The sequence below is a fragment of the Idiotropiscis lumnitzeri genome, chromosome 17, assembly GCF_059441095.1.
Source record: "Idiotropiscis lumnitzeri isolate Australia: NSW breed Sydney's pygmy pipehorse chromosome 17, RoL_Ilum_1.0, whole genome shotgun sequence".
Taxonomy (NCBI): Eukaryota; Metazoa; Chordata; class Actinopteri; order Syngnathiformes; family Syngnathidae; genus Idiotropiscis; species Idiotropiscis lumnitzeri.
In genome coordinates this window covers 14,726,462-14,743,947 of record NC_142407.1, presented here as the reverse complement: position 1 = coordinate 14,743,947, position 17,486 = coordinate 14,726,462, and the positions used below count along the sequence as shown (strand labels likewise).

At 43.7% G+C, this 17,486-nt stretch overlaps 3 protein-coding genes across 7 annotated transcripts; all 3 read left to right on the top strand.

Moving 5' to 3' along the window:
* Positions 1-19: 19 nt before the first annotated feature.
* On the top strand, positions 20-5,558 carry pimreg (PICALM interacting mitotic regulator). 4 transcript variants are annotated; one of them, XM_088279089.1, is made up of 5 exons: positions 20-1,126; positions 2,257-2,575; positions 2,644-2,921; positions 3,016-3,111; positions 4,696-5,558. In XM_088279089.1, the coding sequence occupies exons 2-5, from the start codon at positions 2,264-2,266 to the stop codon at positions 4,874-4,876; spliced, it is 867 nt and encodes a 288-aa protein (XP_088135215.1). In that variant the 5' UTR covers positions 20-1,126; positions 2,257-2,263; the 3' UTR covers positions 4,877-5,558. The 4 variants fall into 4 exon arrangements, with proteins under 4 accessions (XP_088135215.1, XP_088135212.1, XP_088135214.1 ...); XM_088279086.1 differs by having other exon boundaries at positions 4,524-4,782; XM_088279088.1 differs by lacking the exon at positions 4,696-5,558 and adding an exon at positions 3,778-3,817.
* Positions 5,559-6,145: 587 nt separating this feature from the next.
* Positions 6,146-11,307, top strand: cct8 (chaperonin containing TCP1, subunit 8 (theta)). Of its 2 annotated transcripts, none has more exons than XM_088280398.1 (15): positions 6,146-6,312; positions 7,198-7,288; positions 7,372-7,451; positions 7,531-7,680; positions 7,841-8,021; positions 8,105-8,166; positions 8,243-8,380; positions 8,708-8,886; positions 8,956-9,022; positions 9,106-9,193; positions 9,288-9,403; positions 9,566-9,637; positions 9,717-9,881; positions 10,176-10,295; positions 11,085-11,307. In XM_088280398.1, exons 1-15 carry the CDS (start codon positions 6,253-6,255, stop codon positions 11,154-11,156), a joined length of 1,641 nt encoding a protein of 546 aa, XP_088136524.1. In that variant the 5' UTR covers positions 6,146-6,252; the 3' UTR covers positions 11,157-11,307. The 2 variants fall into 2 exon arrangements, with proteins under 2 accessions (XP_088136524.1, XP_088136523.1); XM_088280397.1 differs by lacking the exon at positions 11,085-11,307 and adding an exon at positions 10,411-10,548.
* Positions 11,308-11,543: 236 nt separating this feature from the next.
* Positions 11,544-17,099, top strand: rskrb (ribosomal protein S6 kinase related b). Its single transcript, XM_088280363.1, has 13 exons — positions 11,544-11,774; positions 12,663-12,953; positions 13,024-13,107; positions 13,476-13,544; positions 13,654-13,723; positions 14,453-14,560; positions 14,654-14,694; positions 14,801-14,828; positions 14,990-15,079; positions 15,162-15,250; positions 15,358-15,468; positions 15,539-15,652; positions 15,976-17,099. The coding sequence occupies exons 1-13, from the start codon at positions 11,751-11,753 to the stop codon at positions 16,144-16,146; spliced, it is 1,290 nt and encodes a 429-aa protein (XP_088136489.1). The 5' UTR covers positions 11,544-11,750; the 3' UTR covers positions 16,147-17,099.
* Positions 17,100-17,486: the final 387 nt, after the last annotated feature.

The window sequence follows — 17,486 nt, the reverse complement described above, 5'->3', positions numbered from 1 at the left end:
TTTTTTTTCCTTGCAACAAACATGTTTTTTGTTTCATAAATATGAGCAATCTATTATTTTACCAAATTGAGAGTACAATTATTTTTCAATGTACATTCTTATTTTTACATCCAAGACCAGTTCATTTAAATCTAAATTTATGACTGGTTTTTATGCCTGAACTATAACTCCTAACTCAGTGACATTGACTCGTTAAAACGGTGTTATACATTTACTTTTAATGGGACAAAAAGATCACATCAATGTTCAAGGCCATGCTCCTATTGTAACGCAACCATATAAAATTCAATACGGTGGTGTACGTGTTCACATAAAAAAACGTTGAGGAATAATCTAAATTCATGAAGAAAGGGTTCACCCATTTCTGTGTATTCTGTGGATTGAACTAAATCAAAATAGTTGAAAAGGAATAGACAAAGCAAAGTGGTAACATGGCCTGGTTAATATCAATAGTTATTGCATAACATACATAGAATCTAATACAATTTTGTATGTTGGCCGTCACTGCACGTTGATTAATTTAATAATATGGTGATTCAACCGAAATTGTATTAAAGCTCATGAGACAGGCTAATAATAGCTTGGAAGTTCATCCTTTAACCACCATTCCGACCCACAATCCCAAAGACTCTAGCGACATCTACAGGTCTGTTTAAGAACAACATGTTTTTAACAGGAAGAAAAAAGATCACTCTGAAGTTGTTAATTCGTTTAAATAATGCTATTGGTGATGATTAAAAATAAAAACACATGAAAAACACACACAAAAAAAAATTGAAATACATTTTTAGCAAGTGCCGGAAGTAAGTAACCAGGAAAAGAGGGCCAGATCCTGTCAATGACGTCATCCGAAGGGTACGTTTCTTTAATTAAGTAGTTATTACATCCTACATTGATAATGTCGGTTCTAACAACACTAAGACACAAGAATAAAAAAACGAAACAGAACATTTTAAATTGTATAAATATTTCGCCAGGCGAACGGAATCACAAGAGGGGGGGCATGTTTGTGACCTCACTAGAGAGGGCGTTTCCCCGCCTGCCTCGAAGCTTTCTTCTTCTTCGCCGCCAAATTCAAACAACAGAGGACTCGTCGAGTCTTGTAGAACAAAGTGTTTCTTTTAAGGTAAGGCAGACATAAACATACACGTATCCAAAGAAAAAGGCACTCAATGACGTTTCCTTTCATATTTACCGCGTGGTTGTGGAAAGACTTTAATCCTTTATTTGAATCTCACGTTGCGTTCAGGGGCGCTGGCCCGTTAAGAAAATCCCTTGTTTCCATGTAGTCCGTTGTTTGGTGTGTGGAAGCTGACTAAATAAGGTATGTGCGTGAATTAAAAAAATACTTGAAACCAGCATTAATCGACTTTTCTTAACAAGACGCTCACAGTTATACAAGTATAATTTCCGGTGGACATCTTTTTATAAAATTCTGAATCTTAAAAAGCACTTGAATGCAACCAATTTTCTCGCCAGCGTCTTTATGCAAAGTCGATATTTAGGATTTGACTTTTTATTGTTGAATCCAATATTCAAACTTGCATAACGTCTTCAATGTTTGTCGTATTTTTTAAAGACTCTTGTCTTTGGAAAGTTTGCTAAACACAGAAATAGGCAACATATATAACAATTCTATTATTTGCAATTAAGTTTAGTATAGTATAATATACATAAATGTAAATTACAGTAATAAGTCGAGAATGAACGAACACTCCTTAATTGTTGAAATACGTTATTAGGAACTAATATATCACGGGTGGGGCCTTTGTTGTTAAGAGAATTCATGAAATGAGGGTTGAAAGCTACGGGAAATAAAGAGCTATCGTATTTTTTTTGTTTTCTCAATTCTGTGCCCTAGAGGTCCACGGAGGAATGCCTTTTGTGTTGTCTTTCGTCATTTGTTCTGTGAAGCACGTTGTGTAGTTAATAAAGTATGAAAGGTGCTGTATAAATAATGATTTGATAGCTTGAAATAATGCGTTTTTTGTAATAATAATAACTGTTTTAAATTGCCCTTGCTCACCTAAACTTTTTTCACTGATTCCATTTTCTTAGAGTAATTTTTCATTCTCACAGACTCATGAACCCATTGTTTTTCTTTTATTTCCACACTATTAGTTGTCATTCTAACTCTATGAGTGAGATTAACAATCAAATAATAAAAATGTCAGCTTTATGTGAACTAACTGCCATATTTGGTCAGCTGCACTTCCTGTTCTCAAGGTTAAATATCACTGAACCATCCTTATGCAGCGTTGTCATGTCGTCTTCCTCCGTGATGGATGGAGTGGGAAAAGCCGTGGTGGGAGTCTGGCGGGCCCAAACGACCTTGGACGATTCGGACGGTGCCGAGAGCTCCCCCGAGGCCCCCGACGGCTTCCGCAAGTTGCGCTCGTCATCCTCCCTCAAGTCGCTGCGCATGTCCCTGCGCACGCGTCTCCCGCTGCGCACCGTCCAGTCCAACTCCGTCGTGGAGGATGCCAGTGGCGTGCCCACCAAGGAGCAGCCCAAAACCGACGCTATCCGCAAGCTGACGCGAAGTGCTCGCAACTCCATCAGCGGGGTGTATCAGGTACCTATAATCGTGACTAAAGGACACTTCTTCATCTTCATTACCTTTCTTTATTGTCTCCTACTCAGAGGTTGCAGAGGAGCCGGGAGTTCTCCCACAACCAGTGCTTGGTTTCGACTCCCGGGCGCATCTGCGAGGGGGAGGAGTCCACCTCACCGGCATCCCACACCCCGAGACGCACCCCCAGGTCCATGGCCAAGAACGGACGCACACCAAACTCCAGAGGCAGGAGAACCTCCGACACCAGTGTCCTTGGGGTGAAGCATGGAGGAGGGAGAAGGCAGCTGGTTCGCATGGCGGCGTTGCGAAGCCCCTTTGCTTCTCCCAACATGCAGAACCAGAGGCTGTGAGTCGCATGGACACTCCCCCCCCACACACACACACATAAATGATCATTTGCTTCGTCCTTTGTGACTTTTTTACTATCTGTCCCGCGACAGGAAGTTTAACCAGGATCTGGAGTCTGTCTCCAGTGGACTCAACAGGCTTAAACGACTGTCGAGGGCCTTCGATGAGCTCATTGGAAGAGATGACAAGTAAGGTTTCTTATGCGGTGCATGAATAGAAATAAGACGACTTCAAATAATCTAGTCCAGAGATGGCCACAACCACCATGCACAGTAGAAAATATATGGAAAACAATCAAGTATATAAAAAAAAAAAAAGTTCACAAAATGCGTGCTTGTAATGTACATGTTAAATAATGAAAGCAGTTGAATCTGTGACAGTTATCAAGCACAATACCAATGTGTCGTGTGAAATAATGGCACACGTTAAAGAGGGTGCGGTCCAAATGTTTAAAGTGATTTAAGATCCGGCAGGGAACTGCCAAAGGTTGCAATGCCGTTCCTCATGACGACTCTGACCATTTTGGTGTGTGAATGAAACATCTGTGCATGTTTGGGTGAGCCGTTGGTCCGGAATCTAGAAAGCCTCTCATCCAATCAATCCCAGCCGGCGTCTCTCCGGATTTCCCTCCCACCCGTGCACATTCTTCCCGCCTCGATTTCAAACTGAGGGGGCCGAGCATGGGAAGCGTGTGCGCCTGTTCCCACCAGATGTAATTCCAAGAATGTGTCTTTTTTTTTTCTGGTAGTGAGCTTGCTTGTCACTTCCTGTTGCGACATTCAATGTGTGGAACTACAGTAGTGATCCCACATAAACATGAAATTTTGTTCTTTCCCCCCCCCTCCCTACAACAGGCGCTTCGGTTATTCCCAAATTGCAGAGTAAGAGAAGGTAAATGCTCCCTAACGAATGGCAACAACTAAAAAGAGGAATGACGAGCATGTGATGGAGATGCATGTGCCTGGAGTGAAAATCATTTTCTTTGACTCACTCTTCTGTGCTTCTTTACGGTGGAACTTCTCCGGCTTCGTCTATTAATGATGCTACAGTGTCGAACTAACGAATAGTATTGTCTCTATCAACGCCTTTATTCTATAAGATAACGTCACCCAATATAAAAAAATAAGGAGAGGTTTAAAAACCTTTTCAATCAGTGGTCTTCAATTGTTTTATACAGAGTGCTAGATTAAAAATTAAAATGCGACTCTCCAACTACCACCATCACGAACAGTGTTAAGATTTTACTGGTTTCAACTAAAACGTATTTTTGTGGGGGGGAAATTTAATTGGGTCTGTACTAGAAAGTTAAATACAGGCTGTGATTGAGTCGCTTACCACTAGGGGGAGCCCAAGTACCACTAGCGGTGCTGGTACCATACTTGGTGAATCACTGCTTCAGCCAATTTGAACCCGAACACAACAATTCGTTTTAAAATCATTACTACAACTACATTGCAAGCGTTACTCGTAATAACTACTTTAATTTTCATTTATTGAAGAGGAATTGTTAGCTATATTGCTTAATGTGCATATTCTCTGATGTCATGAGCCTAAAATGTCCGCTTCAGAGCAAAATGGCAAACTTCCCCCATCTTTCCAGGCATGGCTTTTTGAGGCTTTACCGTTCATGGCTCCAAATTGACTTTTGGAGGTTCCATTGTTCGCCACTTTCCCGCCATCGTAACATCGCTCGTGCGTCTGGACCCTCCACTAACAACTAAAGAGCTCATCGGACTATTGGGTAATTGTCTTTTGATTTATTGCTGCTTTAGGTGCAACACAACGGACAAGTGCGGTTGTTTGACAGCCACCACCACCACCACGACGACGACGACGATAGTGATGAGGAGAAAGTTAGATCCAGACGGGAAGCTCAGCTGCTCCAACCTGAGTCGCCAAGCCTCACGGATGTCTGAGCGATTTGGCTGCTGGGTCCGCACTGTCGGAAAATGAGTCCTGCAATAAGTTTGTATGACATAGTAAAGGACCTTTCATATGTGCATGTTATACGACGCGAAGGTGTCACTATGTTTGCTGACATCCACGTGTTATGGACGTACTTAGCATTTGTTCCCCCATGTTTTTTGTTTGGTTACATGTGTCGCTAATTATGGCTTAATTATCCTAAAATGTAACTACAGAAAGTGTACTTGTTTTTGTTTGTTTGTACTTGTGATTGTTTTTCCTCTAGCTGCTACGACCAAATGTATTAGTTACAATGTTTTAAAAACACATTTTTTTTCCATTTAGAATTTGTTTACTATCTTTTTAAAAGGACTAAAACCCAAACTGTATCTGTAGAACTAACACTAATATGTATGCACATGCAATGATGTTACTAATATGTGTCATGGTTTTTTCTAGTGAATGTGCCTTTTTTAAAAATACTATTTCTATTGTTTTTCTACGCATGTATATCTCTGTGGCAGACGTGGAAGCTTAAAATGCGAACTGTGAGTGATTTGCGTTGTTGACTAATTTTGTCATGTGATTATCTGGACGCATCGGGGTAAAGTGAGTCATTTCAAGCATCAGTAGACCACCTTTCTAATGATAGGAATGGGGGGTGGGTCTTGCCAAATGTGAATTAAATTGTCATTTATAGCAAAATGCTTGTGTGATTATTTTTATTGTATTCGTCATGAAGATGAGTAAGACAAGATTTGGTTGTGTTTTGCAAAAAAATACTGGACTTCCCAACAAAGGGGTGCAATAACATTTTGGGGCAGCGGTTTGGCAGTTTAAAAATGTATTAAAAAGTTATTTTTCGCTTGTAAAAAATGTGTTCTCTATATAAATAGCATTCTTGTAAGTGAAACATTTCCCGTTCTAAAAACATCCAATTGTTTTGGAGGGGGTAACTAGTTGAGTACAACTAGAGTACAGCCGCAAGCAGTGATGATTCCCTCTAGTAGTGCGGGCGAGAATTTACTGCCCATGCACAGTAAAGTTGTAGTTGAATATATTTGCATTTGATATGTTTGTAAGCAATTATTTGATTTCAGTAATTGAAACATTAAAAGATTGTTTCATAAATAGTGTGTTCAAATGATGCATAATGCAACCATTAATTTGATCAAATATAAAACTAATGTTAGTTTTATTTACAATATGCTATCTTTATATGACTAAAAATTACTGAGAATTTGGAAAGACATTTAGCATCTATAAATCACATTTACCAGGTTTATCCCTTCTCGCTTGCCGTCATATGATCAGGCCGACGCCTCGCCTGGGAAGCCCCGCCCCTTCCTCTATCTCTCCCCCTTTGTACGGTCCACGCTGCGGCTCCTTTCCATACTGTGACGCCGCAAAAAACAACAACTAACATGGCTCTCCACGTTCCCAAAGCCCCGGGCTTTGCCCAAATGTTAAAGGATGGCGCTAAGGTGAGCTTAGATTTTGGTTTCACGTTGGGGCTTTCCCTTTCCACGTGTCTCGTTGTGAACCAACGTGCTAGCTAGTTAGCCTTAGCCGCCTCGTTAGCGTCTTCGTTCACATGCTGAGTGAGAGAAGAGAGAAAGTTCTGGAACGTGCCCGAGATGTTGGGAGATTGTGGACATCATCCACTTTTTTTTAATGTCCAGTGTGTCTAATGTCAACGTACATATTTGTATTTGATATTTATGTTGATATGACGGCTAAGCGCCAAGCTATCAGGAGTGGTGCTTATGCTAATGGCGAAAGCAATAGGAAATGTCATGTTTTTCCTGTTAATGTACTTGATCAAGTTAAATGAAAGTAAGGTGTCATTCTAGTAATAATACGCATCTTGTCAGTTTAAAAAAATACTTGAAAGGTTGCTTCTTCTGAAGAAAAAAATATTAAAAATAACAAATTAGGTTTATATTATTTTATATGAACTTTTTCTCGAAAAAAGATTGGATATTTTATAAGGAAAAACGTGCAGGGATATTTTAAAACATTTTATGGAAGAAAATGTTTTTTTTTCATAAGAAAATAAATTATATAGTTCGTGTTGGGGGAAAATAATTTCCAAGAAAAAGAAATTTCCTCGAAATAAAACAGAACCGGTTTGGAAAAATACTGATCATATATTTTGTGAAATTTTTAAAAATATTTTCTCAGCTGCTCAAGACCCCTTCTCATAAGCTACATAATTTTTGTTGGCGGATGCAATTATTCTGTGGGCGGGAAATAATTTCTCAAAAAATATGGTGCATTCTAGGAACAATACAAAATTTGTATAGAAAACATATATTTTTCTACCGAAATATATTTTCAATATTAGTCAATATGACGATGTTTTGCAGCACTATTCAGGTCTTGAAGAGGCTGTCTTTCGCAACATCCGAGCCTGTAAGGAACTTTCGCAGACCACACGCTCAGCCTATGGACCCAATGGTACGTGCCCGTCCCATACAATGTATTTTATCACTGAAAATGATCAAGGGACATGAAGTGACGCTGTGCCCCCTTTTTCCCAGGCATGAACAAAATGGTCATCAACCATTTGGAGAAGCTCTTTGTTACCAATGACGCCGCCACCATCCTCAGAGAGCTGGAGGTAAGGCAACCGGCGATTGAGCCCGTCGTCTCGGTGGTATAATCGATGAATTGAATCTGACCTCTGCATAACCTGTTAGGTGCAGCATCCGGCGGCCAAAATGATTGTGATGGCATCACACATGCAAGAACAGGAGGTGGGCGATGGCACCAACTTCGTGCTGGTGTTTGCCGGCGCTCTGCTGGAGCTGGCAGAGGAGCTCCTTCGAATGGGCCTCTCCGTGTCGGAGGTATGCATGCGTTTATACCACTAATGGAGACTCTTGGAGCGGAAAAAGATGTTGAAGCCTGCAACTTGACAAAATGAGTGACTTTCTAGAATATTGAGGGAAAAAAAAGGAATATAATGCAATTTGGAATTACGGAATATGAAACGGGTCTGGCCAACAGGTGATCGAAGGCTACGAGAAGGCATGCCGCAAGGCACTGGAGCTCCTGCCTGAGTGCGTGTGCTCGTCAGCCAAGAATCTCCACGACTTGAAAGAAGCTTCGGCGATGATCCGCACGGCCGTCACCAGCAAACAGTACGGCAACGAGGACTTCCTCTCTGACCTCATCGCCCAGGCTTGCGGTGAGCACCAGCGCCCCCCTCTGGACGTCACATCACTTGCTTTCTCCCCTTTTGACGTCCTTTTTCCCCCCTTTGTGCTTTAGTGTCCATCTTCCCGGAGTCTGGCAGTTTCAATGTGGATAACGTCCGAGTGTGTAAGATTCTGGTGAGTGTCCTCCAAGGTGTGGATTGATTGAGTTTAGCTTTTTGGCCTTCTTGATGTTTTACCCACTTTTTCTCAGGGTGGTGGCGTGACGGCGTCGTCAGTGCTGCACGGGATGGTGTTCAAAAAGGAGGCAGAGGGTGACATCACATCGGTGAAAGACGCCAAAATCGCCGTCTTCTCTTGTCCCTTCGACTGCATGGTGACTGAGACCAAGGTGAGAGCAAAGAGAGGATGCGCTGCTACTTCATGTTAGTTTGATATTCATTCCCATAAGAAGTCAGTGAAATTATGACAACAAATAACATTATATGATGACAGTTGACAGATTCTGTTGGTTCTTGCCAAGCTTTTGCTAAAATCAAGTTTTCATGCCCCTGCTGGTTTAGTTTTAGCATGTCATTTTGATGTCAAGGTTTCAAATCTCCGCTCTGCCCATTCCGCATGGAATTTGTATGTTTTCCTTTTGCGACTCTGGTTTCCTCCTATATCTCCAAATGAATGCATTTGATGCTCCATCAATGAAGTGCGGTTGGTCCTGCAGGGCACGGTGCTGATCAATAACGCCAAAGAGCTGATGGACTTCAGCAAGGGTGAGGAGGACATGATGGAGACTCAAGTGAAGGCCATTAAGGAGGCCGGCGCCAACGTGGTGGTGACAGGCGGCAAGGTGGCCGACATGGCGCTGCACTACGCCAACAAGTACAAGCTGATGGTGGTCAGGTAAGCGGGGATTACGATGAAGGTTTTCAGGATGAAAATATTTCTGTGAACATTTTTGTGCTCCTTCAGGCTAAACTCCAAGTGGGACCTAAGGAGGTTGTGCAAGACAGTGGGGGCCGTCGCTCTGCCGAGGCTGGTGAGCGTGCCCTCATCTGGTCCATTTGAATTAAAACCTTTTTTTTTTTTTTTTTTTTTAAATAACAGTCTTGGTCTCTCTAGACTTCACCTACCCCTGAGGAGATTGGTCACTGCGACAGCGTTTACCTGGCGGAGGTGGGCGACACTCAGGTGGTTGTCTTCAAACACGGTGCGTCATTTCTTATCGACAGCGTCTCGTGTGATTGAAGCTAGAGGTTTGAAGTTTTTATTTTATTTGAATTTTTTTTTTTTTTACGGATCAGAGAAAGAAGATGGCGCCATCTCCACCGTGGTGATCCGAGGCTCCACGGACAACCTGATGGACGACATCGAGCGGGCCATCGACGACGGCGTTAACACCTTCAAGGTCCTCGTTAGGGTGAGTGGACATAACCTTTTTATTATTGAACGTGAACTATTTTAATGAGCCAATATATATATATCAGATTTCAGTAAATTAGTGACGAGCAATCGAAAAGTGAATTTTGCATAATGTTTTCCCTTGGAGCGCTCTCGCTGATCTGGCCTTCACTGTTTCCAGGACAACCGTCTGGTCCCCGGAGCGGGAGCCACCGAGATCGAGCTGGCCAATCGAATCACCTCCTTTGGAGAGGTACGTACTTTGGTTTGCATTTCCTTCAAAACCTTCGGCATCAAGTGACATATTTCTGTTGTTCTTCCTTGTCGTTAAGACCTGCCCGGGTTTGGAGCAGTACGCCATCAAGAAGTTTGCCGATGCCTTCGAGGCGTTGCCGCGCGCTCTAGCGGAGAACTCCGGCGTGAAGGCTAATGAGCTGATCTCCAAGATGTACTCGGCGCATCACGAGGGCAACAAGAACGCAGGCTTTGATATTGAGGTGGGCCACAAAATGAGTGCACAGATGAGATTGTGTCAACTTGGGATGCAAATAATAGTCAGCTCCTTCACATGTCCTCATCATTTAGCAACAAAAAATGCCCCCTTCTAAAAAGAACAATTTAAAAAAAAAAAAAAACATGTACGTTGGTATTTTTTCCACATTAAATGTCTGCATGTATTTTTGGTGTTTATTTACTTTTAATTATTGTTACTTTAATTCTGGAGCAGGGCAAAGTTACATTTAGCATTTAGCTGACTACAATTGCCGACTTTGTCACGTGTCTTTTTCCAGGGAGACGGCCCCTCGGTGAAGGACGTGGCCGAGGCCGGCACCCTGGACCCGTACCTTGTCAAATACTGGGGCATCAAACTGGCCACCAACGCCGCCATCACCGTACTGCGAGTGGACCAGGTACGCCGTTCCATTCGCATTTCGTCCCACAAAAGACTCAAAACGTTGGGCACTTTTGCGTCCGGTCCAGCGTTTTTGTGAAGCAAGTTAGCTTAGCTGTGTGTGTACGACCCAGATCATCATGGCTAAGGCCGCAGGGGGGCCCAAGGCTCCCAAGCAGAGGGGCCACTGGGACAAGGACGACTGGGATGAGGAGCCCGATAAGTTTGAAACGTCCCACTAGAGCGCGCAGTCAGTAGGTCCTGGAACGTGTATGCTTTCAGTTTGTTGCTCACGGGTGAAAAATTGCCTGTTGCTACTAACTTTAGTAACTTTAAAAGAAAAAAAAATTTTACATCACGTCAAGGATGTGTTACGGAATGAATACACTCAAAACTAGATGCGATGTTGTGATTGCATGCGCATGTTTCTTTGCAGTGCACCTCGTTTGGTAAGATTGTGTAGTAACATTTGTTGCACGGCACAAGCAAGTTTTGGTTTTTTACACCGTACTTTAATAAAATCATAACTACTCCATTTTAATTACATGGAAGGTCTCATAAGAATTGAAACACCTCATCTGGGGTTCTTTCTTCTGTACAAGGACATGAATTAGCTTTATTTCCACAGATAGTTGCCTCAGTTTTTAATCGCTCTCTAATATGAGACCATATTTTGGTTCACGTCACTTGATATATCATGATATCTGCAACGCTGATGTCCTGTAGTATTTTAGCAGCTTCTGCTCAAATCGACCTCTCCTGGGCCACATTGTTACTGATTGGTGTTTCCGTTGCTCTCCTTTTTCAGATCATCATGGCCAAACCAGCAGGGGGGCCCAAACCACCACAGGGCAAGAAAGACTTTGATGAAGATGACTGATCATGCCCATTTCCACATTTTTTTTACTTGTTTATTTAAAGCTCCGCGGTTTGGTTTCTTTTGTAGAAAGTCCTCACAACAGTCAACAGAACGTGAAAGGATGGCACTGTATTATGTTCTTCCTCGCAAATAAAAGGCACTTGCGCTGTCATGACTGGCTATATTGTGACTTTATTAGACAATTCGTGTAATGAGCTATATTTAGAACACCACATAATGCATTATTCGTCGTTTCTTGTGAATTATGGATGCCCTTTGCCATTCGAAGTGGACGTTAATCGAAATTGACTGCCTGTACATCCGATGCCCTAATTTGGTAGAGCGGTGGGCGGTGCTTACACCAGTCCCTCGGTTCCTGCGCTCCCATTGGCTCGCGATTGGTGAGACGTCACGCGCAGCTGGGATTAACCTGTTTTCTTTTCAGTTTTTTTAATGTCGCCATATTACGGCGACTCACTTCGTTTCGGAGTAGATTATCAAAAGAAACGGACGTTTGTTCTCACACCTCGCGAGTTTTACGAAACTGTTTTGGATCGAGAAGGTTTCGGAGGCGCGCGACGACGGCATCGATGAGGCGCGTTTGCTGTCACGCAGATGGGGGCCGACAGCAGCAAGAAGGTAAACGGAGGGGGTGGGGGGACATTTTGGGACGATATGACGTTGGCGATTGAGGGAGGGGGTTCACGTTTCCATGGTGATCATCCGGTCTGCGAGTAATTGTTTTTGAGGGTAGTTTCCGGCACTTTGCTCATTGAAACGGCGGTACTTTACCACAGGAGGCACAGTAATGGAATCCTACACGCTCCGTTACACACACAGCACATCTGCTGTGTGGCCCGCAGGCATGCGGCAGTCACGTGACTCATCACATCGTTACGTACACTAGTTGAGCTGTTTTGAATATTCTGACCTGCAAGGTCAACATTCATTAGTATGCAAATGGAGATTAAAAATACGTTGTCAAGTCAAAAGTCAACATGAAAACTCAAGCATCCCGGAACAGCATTGATCGTTCTGCATTATAGAGTCCAGCATCCGGGTATTATTTTATATTCGTCTTGGACCGACGCGGATCATCCGGGAACTTTGTGACTTCATCCACCAATTTGCTTCGGGTGAAAATAATTAGTCGCGTTTACAAAGTGCTCATTGCTAATAAATCCTTATAAAGTTAATTAGAATGCAATTAAATTCTATCATTGCTCGTTAACCCACTTAGAGAATAAATTGACACGGCAACTTTACAGTCTGTTTTTCCTGGTACAAAATGGCTGCTCAAACGACGCACTTTGTGACGTCACCTCTGTGTAACAAGTTAAAGGGGGAAATAAATGAATACTAACTAACGAAGCAACTATCATGTCAAACCCAAAAGCAAGCAGTGCTGCAGTGTTTGCATAGATTCACAAACAACGTTACTACATTAGCAAAGCTATGTTGGCAATGTGTGGGTGTGGTAGTATTTGTGTTTAGCTACTCCTTTAATGACTTCCCAAACTCCACCAGAAGCCGGCTGATGACCGGGAGGAAGAGCCCCTCGCGACAGGCTGGCGAGGCTTCCTGTCCACCATGGGCCTGTCGCTGCCAGCCACCTTGTGCCGTCTGGCGCCACCAGCTCTGCGCCTGAGTCGGCGACGCATGCTCCAAGCCGGGGCGCCCGACATCCCTGAGCATGTCTTGAGGCTGGCCGGCGTGGGCCCTGAAAAGCTGAGATCGGAGTGGAGTCTGCCGGGCTTCGTCACCATGTTCCTGCCCGAGTTCCCCCACAGGGCCGTGCCGGGACAAGAGCACTTTCAGGTAGATGCCTAATTGAAATTGGACCCCTGCCCGATGTGTTGATCTGTCTGATAGTGTCTCACTCTTTCAGGTGTTAGGTTATATTGCCAAAGGTTCTTTTGGACCCATCCTGAAGGTGAAGGACAAGACCAAACAGAAAACATATGCCGTCAAGGTGGGTCTCAATGATTAGTCGAATAACTCAAGTCATTTTATTACAAAAATAAGTCAAAGCAAAATTAACAATTTATAATCATTTTCCTTTGTTGATCAAAAGGTAAGAAAAAAAAGCCTATGAAATAATCAAAGCCAGCCAATGCTGCACTCCTTTTTTTGCTGACACCCATGTCACTCACCAGGCCAAGCCATGCTCTTTAAAACCTTACAGACTCTAAGTCGCAGATACTGCAGTAAAACATGTTGCTGGCAACCCCAAGACCACGATCGTCAAAATAAAAAAATCTGAGTTAATCCTTTGATTAAAACAAATCATGCACTAATGCGAAGATGAAAATGTCGTGACCACATTGCGCCGGTCCACAGGTGATCCCCAAATCGGAGATTCTCCGACTGGGTGTCCTGGAGCAGTCGAAAGAAGAGGTGATAATTCAGGTGAGTACTTCTCATCAGGGAGAAAGAAACGTTTGAATTTCCCGCCCATTTTTGCGCCGACTCCCACTGGAGCCGAGCGGTGGCACAACTGTTTGAATTTTGCCCGCAGCGTCAGATTCGCCATCCGTTTGTCCACGACCTGCAGGACTGTTGGCAGACGCAGCGCCACCTCTACATTAGTGAGTCAGCCATAGAACAGTGAACCCCTGCCACCCAACGAGCCCCACTTCAACCTCACTATGCACATCCTCACCTCTAAACCGACAACCCTTCCTAATCCCGAGGCTCGGAAAATTGTGCTGTGTTGCGTCCTCTTCTTCCGCTTTTGCCCCTCCCCCCTCTGTCCAATTATCCAGTGACTCGGAAAGTGTGACCCATTTTGTTTTGCTGCCTGCCCCCAATCTGTGAAAAGCGCACATCCACTGGCCCTCTGGACTTCAGCAAACCCACTCCACTCTCCTATCCCCCACACTTTTGTGCTCGACTACAAGAATCACATCTCATCCATAATGCACGAACGAGCAGATGTCAGTGAGACGTGTCATATGATTACTTTGATGCGATCATTTCTTTGACACTCACGTTAGCTGGCAACTTGCACAAAAGAAATTAATGCAAGGACTCGGACAAAAGTAGTATCCATCATCCCAAAGCAACAATAAAGGGTTTGAAGCAAACAATAAAATAACCACTAACCTCATTTTTTTTTTTTCATATTTCTGATTTTTCCTCCAGGTCTTTTTTTCCACAGTTCCGCCTGTTTTTATTGAGTGTTCGTCAGTGTTTTTTTGAAACATTTTTTTTTGTTTTGTAAAAGAAATAAGTAAAACCTCCAATATTTATTTATTTATTGGACAATGAATCGAGGGGCCGCCATTTGCCTATCCCTGATATCTTCTGTCTTCTAGTGTGTGACTACTGCGGCACCGGCGACTTGTACACCTATTGGCAGATGATCGGACTCTTCGCGGAGGACACGGTGCGGGTATTTGCCGCCGAGCTGGGCTGCGCGCTGGGTGAGCTCACAAGTAATCCTCAAGACAGTCATGTTCATGAAGTCATGCTGAGACTCTGAATGCGGAGCTAATTGGTTTTATTTTTGCCTGTAGGATTTCTTCACGACTTTGGTGTCATCCACAGAGATGTGAAGGTACAAAAGGGCTGATGGTTTATTCTGAATAATTTTGCCAGCCCACCTGCAAACGCTATCGTAAATGGATTGATAACTGTCTATGCATCTCTTAATTTTCTTCCAGATGGAGAACATCTTGCTGACTGATGATGGTGAGTCAACACATAGCCAGCAGAGGGCAGCCGTGTGCCATTTTGTAAACCTCCAGAACCAACCAGAGGACATCCTGACATCCGCCCACTCATTAATAGGAGTGATAGAGATGGAGCGTTAAAAAAAAAACGGATTAATTTTCATTAATGATGCATAACAGGACACCTCCGCCTGGCCGACTTTGGTTTGTCCCGTCGCTTGGAGCGAGGCGGGCGGGCTTTCACCATCTGCGGCACCATCCAATACATGGGTGAGGAGCATATCGGAATCATCAATTCCGTGAATTCTCTATTCAAGCGCATTTTTGTGAGCACGCTCTGTCCGCACCGCAGCCCCCGAGGTTCTGAGCGGCGGTCCCTACAACCACGCGGCCGATTGGTGGTCGCTGGGAATCCTGCTGTTCTCACTGGCTACCGGCAAGGTGACGTCGCCATGGAAACCCCCGACGAGAGAACGGCTTTCCATAGTGGTCGGAGAATTATTCAGATTGGTGTTGATGCTTGATGCTGGTTAATAATTTCTCCTCAGTTCCCCCTGCCTCCAGAGCCGGATCACTGCGGCATGCTGAGGAGGGTGAGGTCTTTCCCTTACGAAATGCCTCTCGGCCTGAGCCCCCCTCTGGCCATGCTCATCACAGAGGTGAGCGCAGTTGGTAAACAGCGCCTCCCTCCCGGGTCATTTGCACACTCATGCAGTTTCTCTTGCACAGCTGCTGTGCAAAATGCCCACACGTCGACTTCGCACCCTGGATCGCTTCCAACGCCAGACCTTCTTCCGTGGACTCAGCTTTGACCAAAACCTGCTGCAGCGCCACCCTGTGGAGGTAATTGATCATAAAACAGGGGACTCAAGTCTCTCAAGTTGGTATCAGTTTTCCCGAATGGCTGTATCGCAATACAGCGAAACCCCTCCCAGCCTTACAAGGAATTATAAAATACTTGCCACTAGATGGCAGCACATCACTTCAAACGAAAAGGATCATAAAGTATCAACGCCATGCTTCAAGCATGTGCACAATCACGAACCTCTGTCACATAAACGATTGTGCTGAATTTATTCAACATAAGCCAGCCAATTCCTAGGATTCCGTATATCTGGATTTTGCAAAAGTGATACGATCCATCGCAATACGGCCTCTCTTCACAGGTGATTCTGGAGCTGAGGGAGCGCCCCGACCGCGCCGCCAAAGCCCGCCGAGGCCTCACGCTTTCACTGCAGCCGCTCAAAGGTTTCGAGTACGACTCGTTACTTAGTCCGCCAAACACGCCTGACGCGCAGCTGCAGGAAGCCGGCCCGCGTCGGGAGGTGTTTGTTTGACTCCCAACTCCACCAATCAAAACAGCTTGCATCAGTACGGTACAGACTTTCCAAGGTTTCGATTGACAAAATGGCTGGTCCATACCTAAAATGGGCGCATGTTAAGAAGAAACGCGTCTTGCATTGCTGTTTTCTGTGTGGCCTTACACGACACTCACCATCAGGTTTACCCTTTCACAACGTACTGTACCGGGAAAACGACTCTGAAATTTTTTTGAAATTTCTATTCGAAGCAGCCATTTTTAAATCAATTCCAGGCCTCATATTTGGATGAACTCAGACTAGAGAATTCGCCCAAATGAGGCCCAATTGAACTTTTTGGTGGCTTCAACATGTCTATCATTACAGAAAGAACGAAAATTCCATCTGGGCATATTGTAATATAAATCTCTGACTTTTAGGAGTATGGTAGCCAGTCCAACTCCCATCATACGCACTCTGTAGTGCCCCTTGATAAAATGGATTAAAAAAAAAAAACATTTACAATCTTTCTGAGCACTGACTATATGCACTGAAAGCACAAAAAGAGAACTTTTTGTCAACGTTTTGTTTGTGCAACAAGAAATGAGATTGTTCATTGACTTGAACGTTGCCGCAACTTTTATGATGCAAAGAAAGGTCACTCAAGCTGACGACAATGCGCCCTTGTTTTATTTTTTTTCTATAGTCACTTGTGTAAAGAAACCCGTTCTCCTGAATGACGATGACTTTACATCGTCACAACTTCAACTCAGAATTTTCACAGATACCGAGCTTTTTGTATTGTCGCCTAACTGTATGTTCCGATGTACCCGAATGCCTCACGAGTGATCCTGAATTTTGTGTTTTGTTACAAGAATGCTTATTTATACGTATATATACACCAAAAGTCATCTTTATACAATGTATGAGAGTTTTCAGATGTTTACATGTCTTTTTGAGTATTAAATGGTCTTCATGTGCTGCTTTTGTCACTGGAATTATGAGAAACGCTTGATTGGAGCACATTTCAACATGCAGGTTGACTCACCAGCCGTTGCCCAACTCAGTCACTGTTATGACATATTGGCCGAGAGATTACATACAATCCTACACAATGACATCCAGTACAGACATTGTCTCTTGATAACAAAATATTTTTTGCCTTGTTGCCTTTCTACAAGCGAAATGTACTAGAAGGAATTTAAGAGTCGCTGGTGTAGGCGGTATTTACGCAAGCACAGAAGGCATCTATCACTCATGAAAGGGGGGACTCCTGCTTGTAATACTATATCATGGCGATCCTATTTACGTAATCTCATGAGCCCAAAACAGTAGCAACAGCTCTGCTTCCGACGCAATGCAGAGTCAATAAAAAGCTT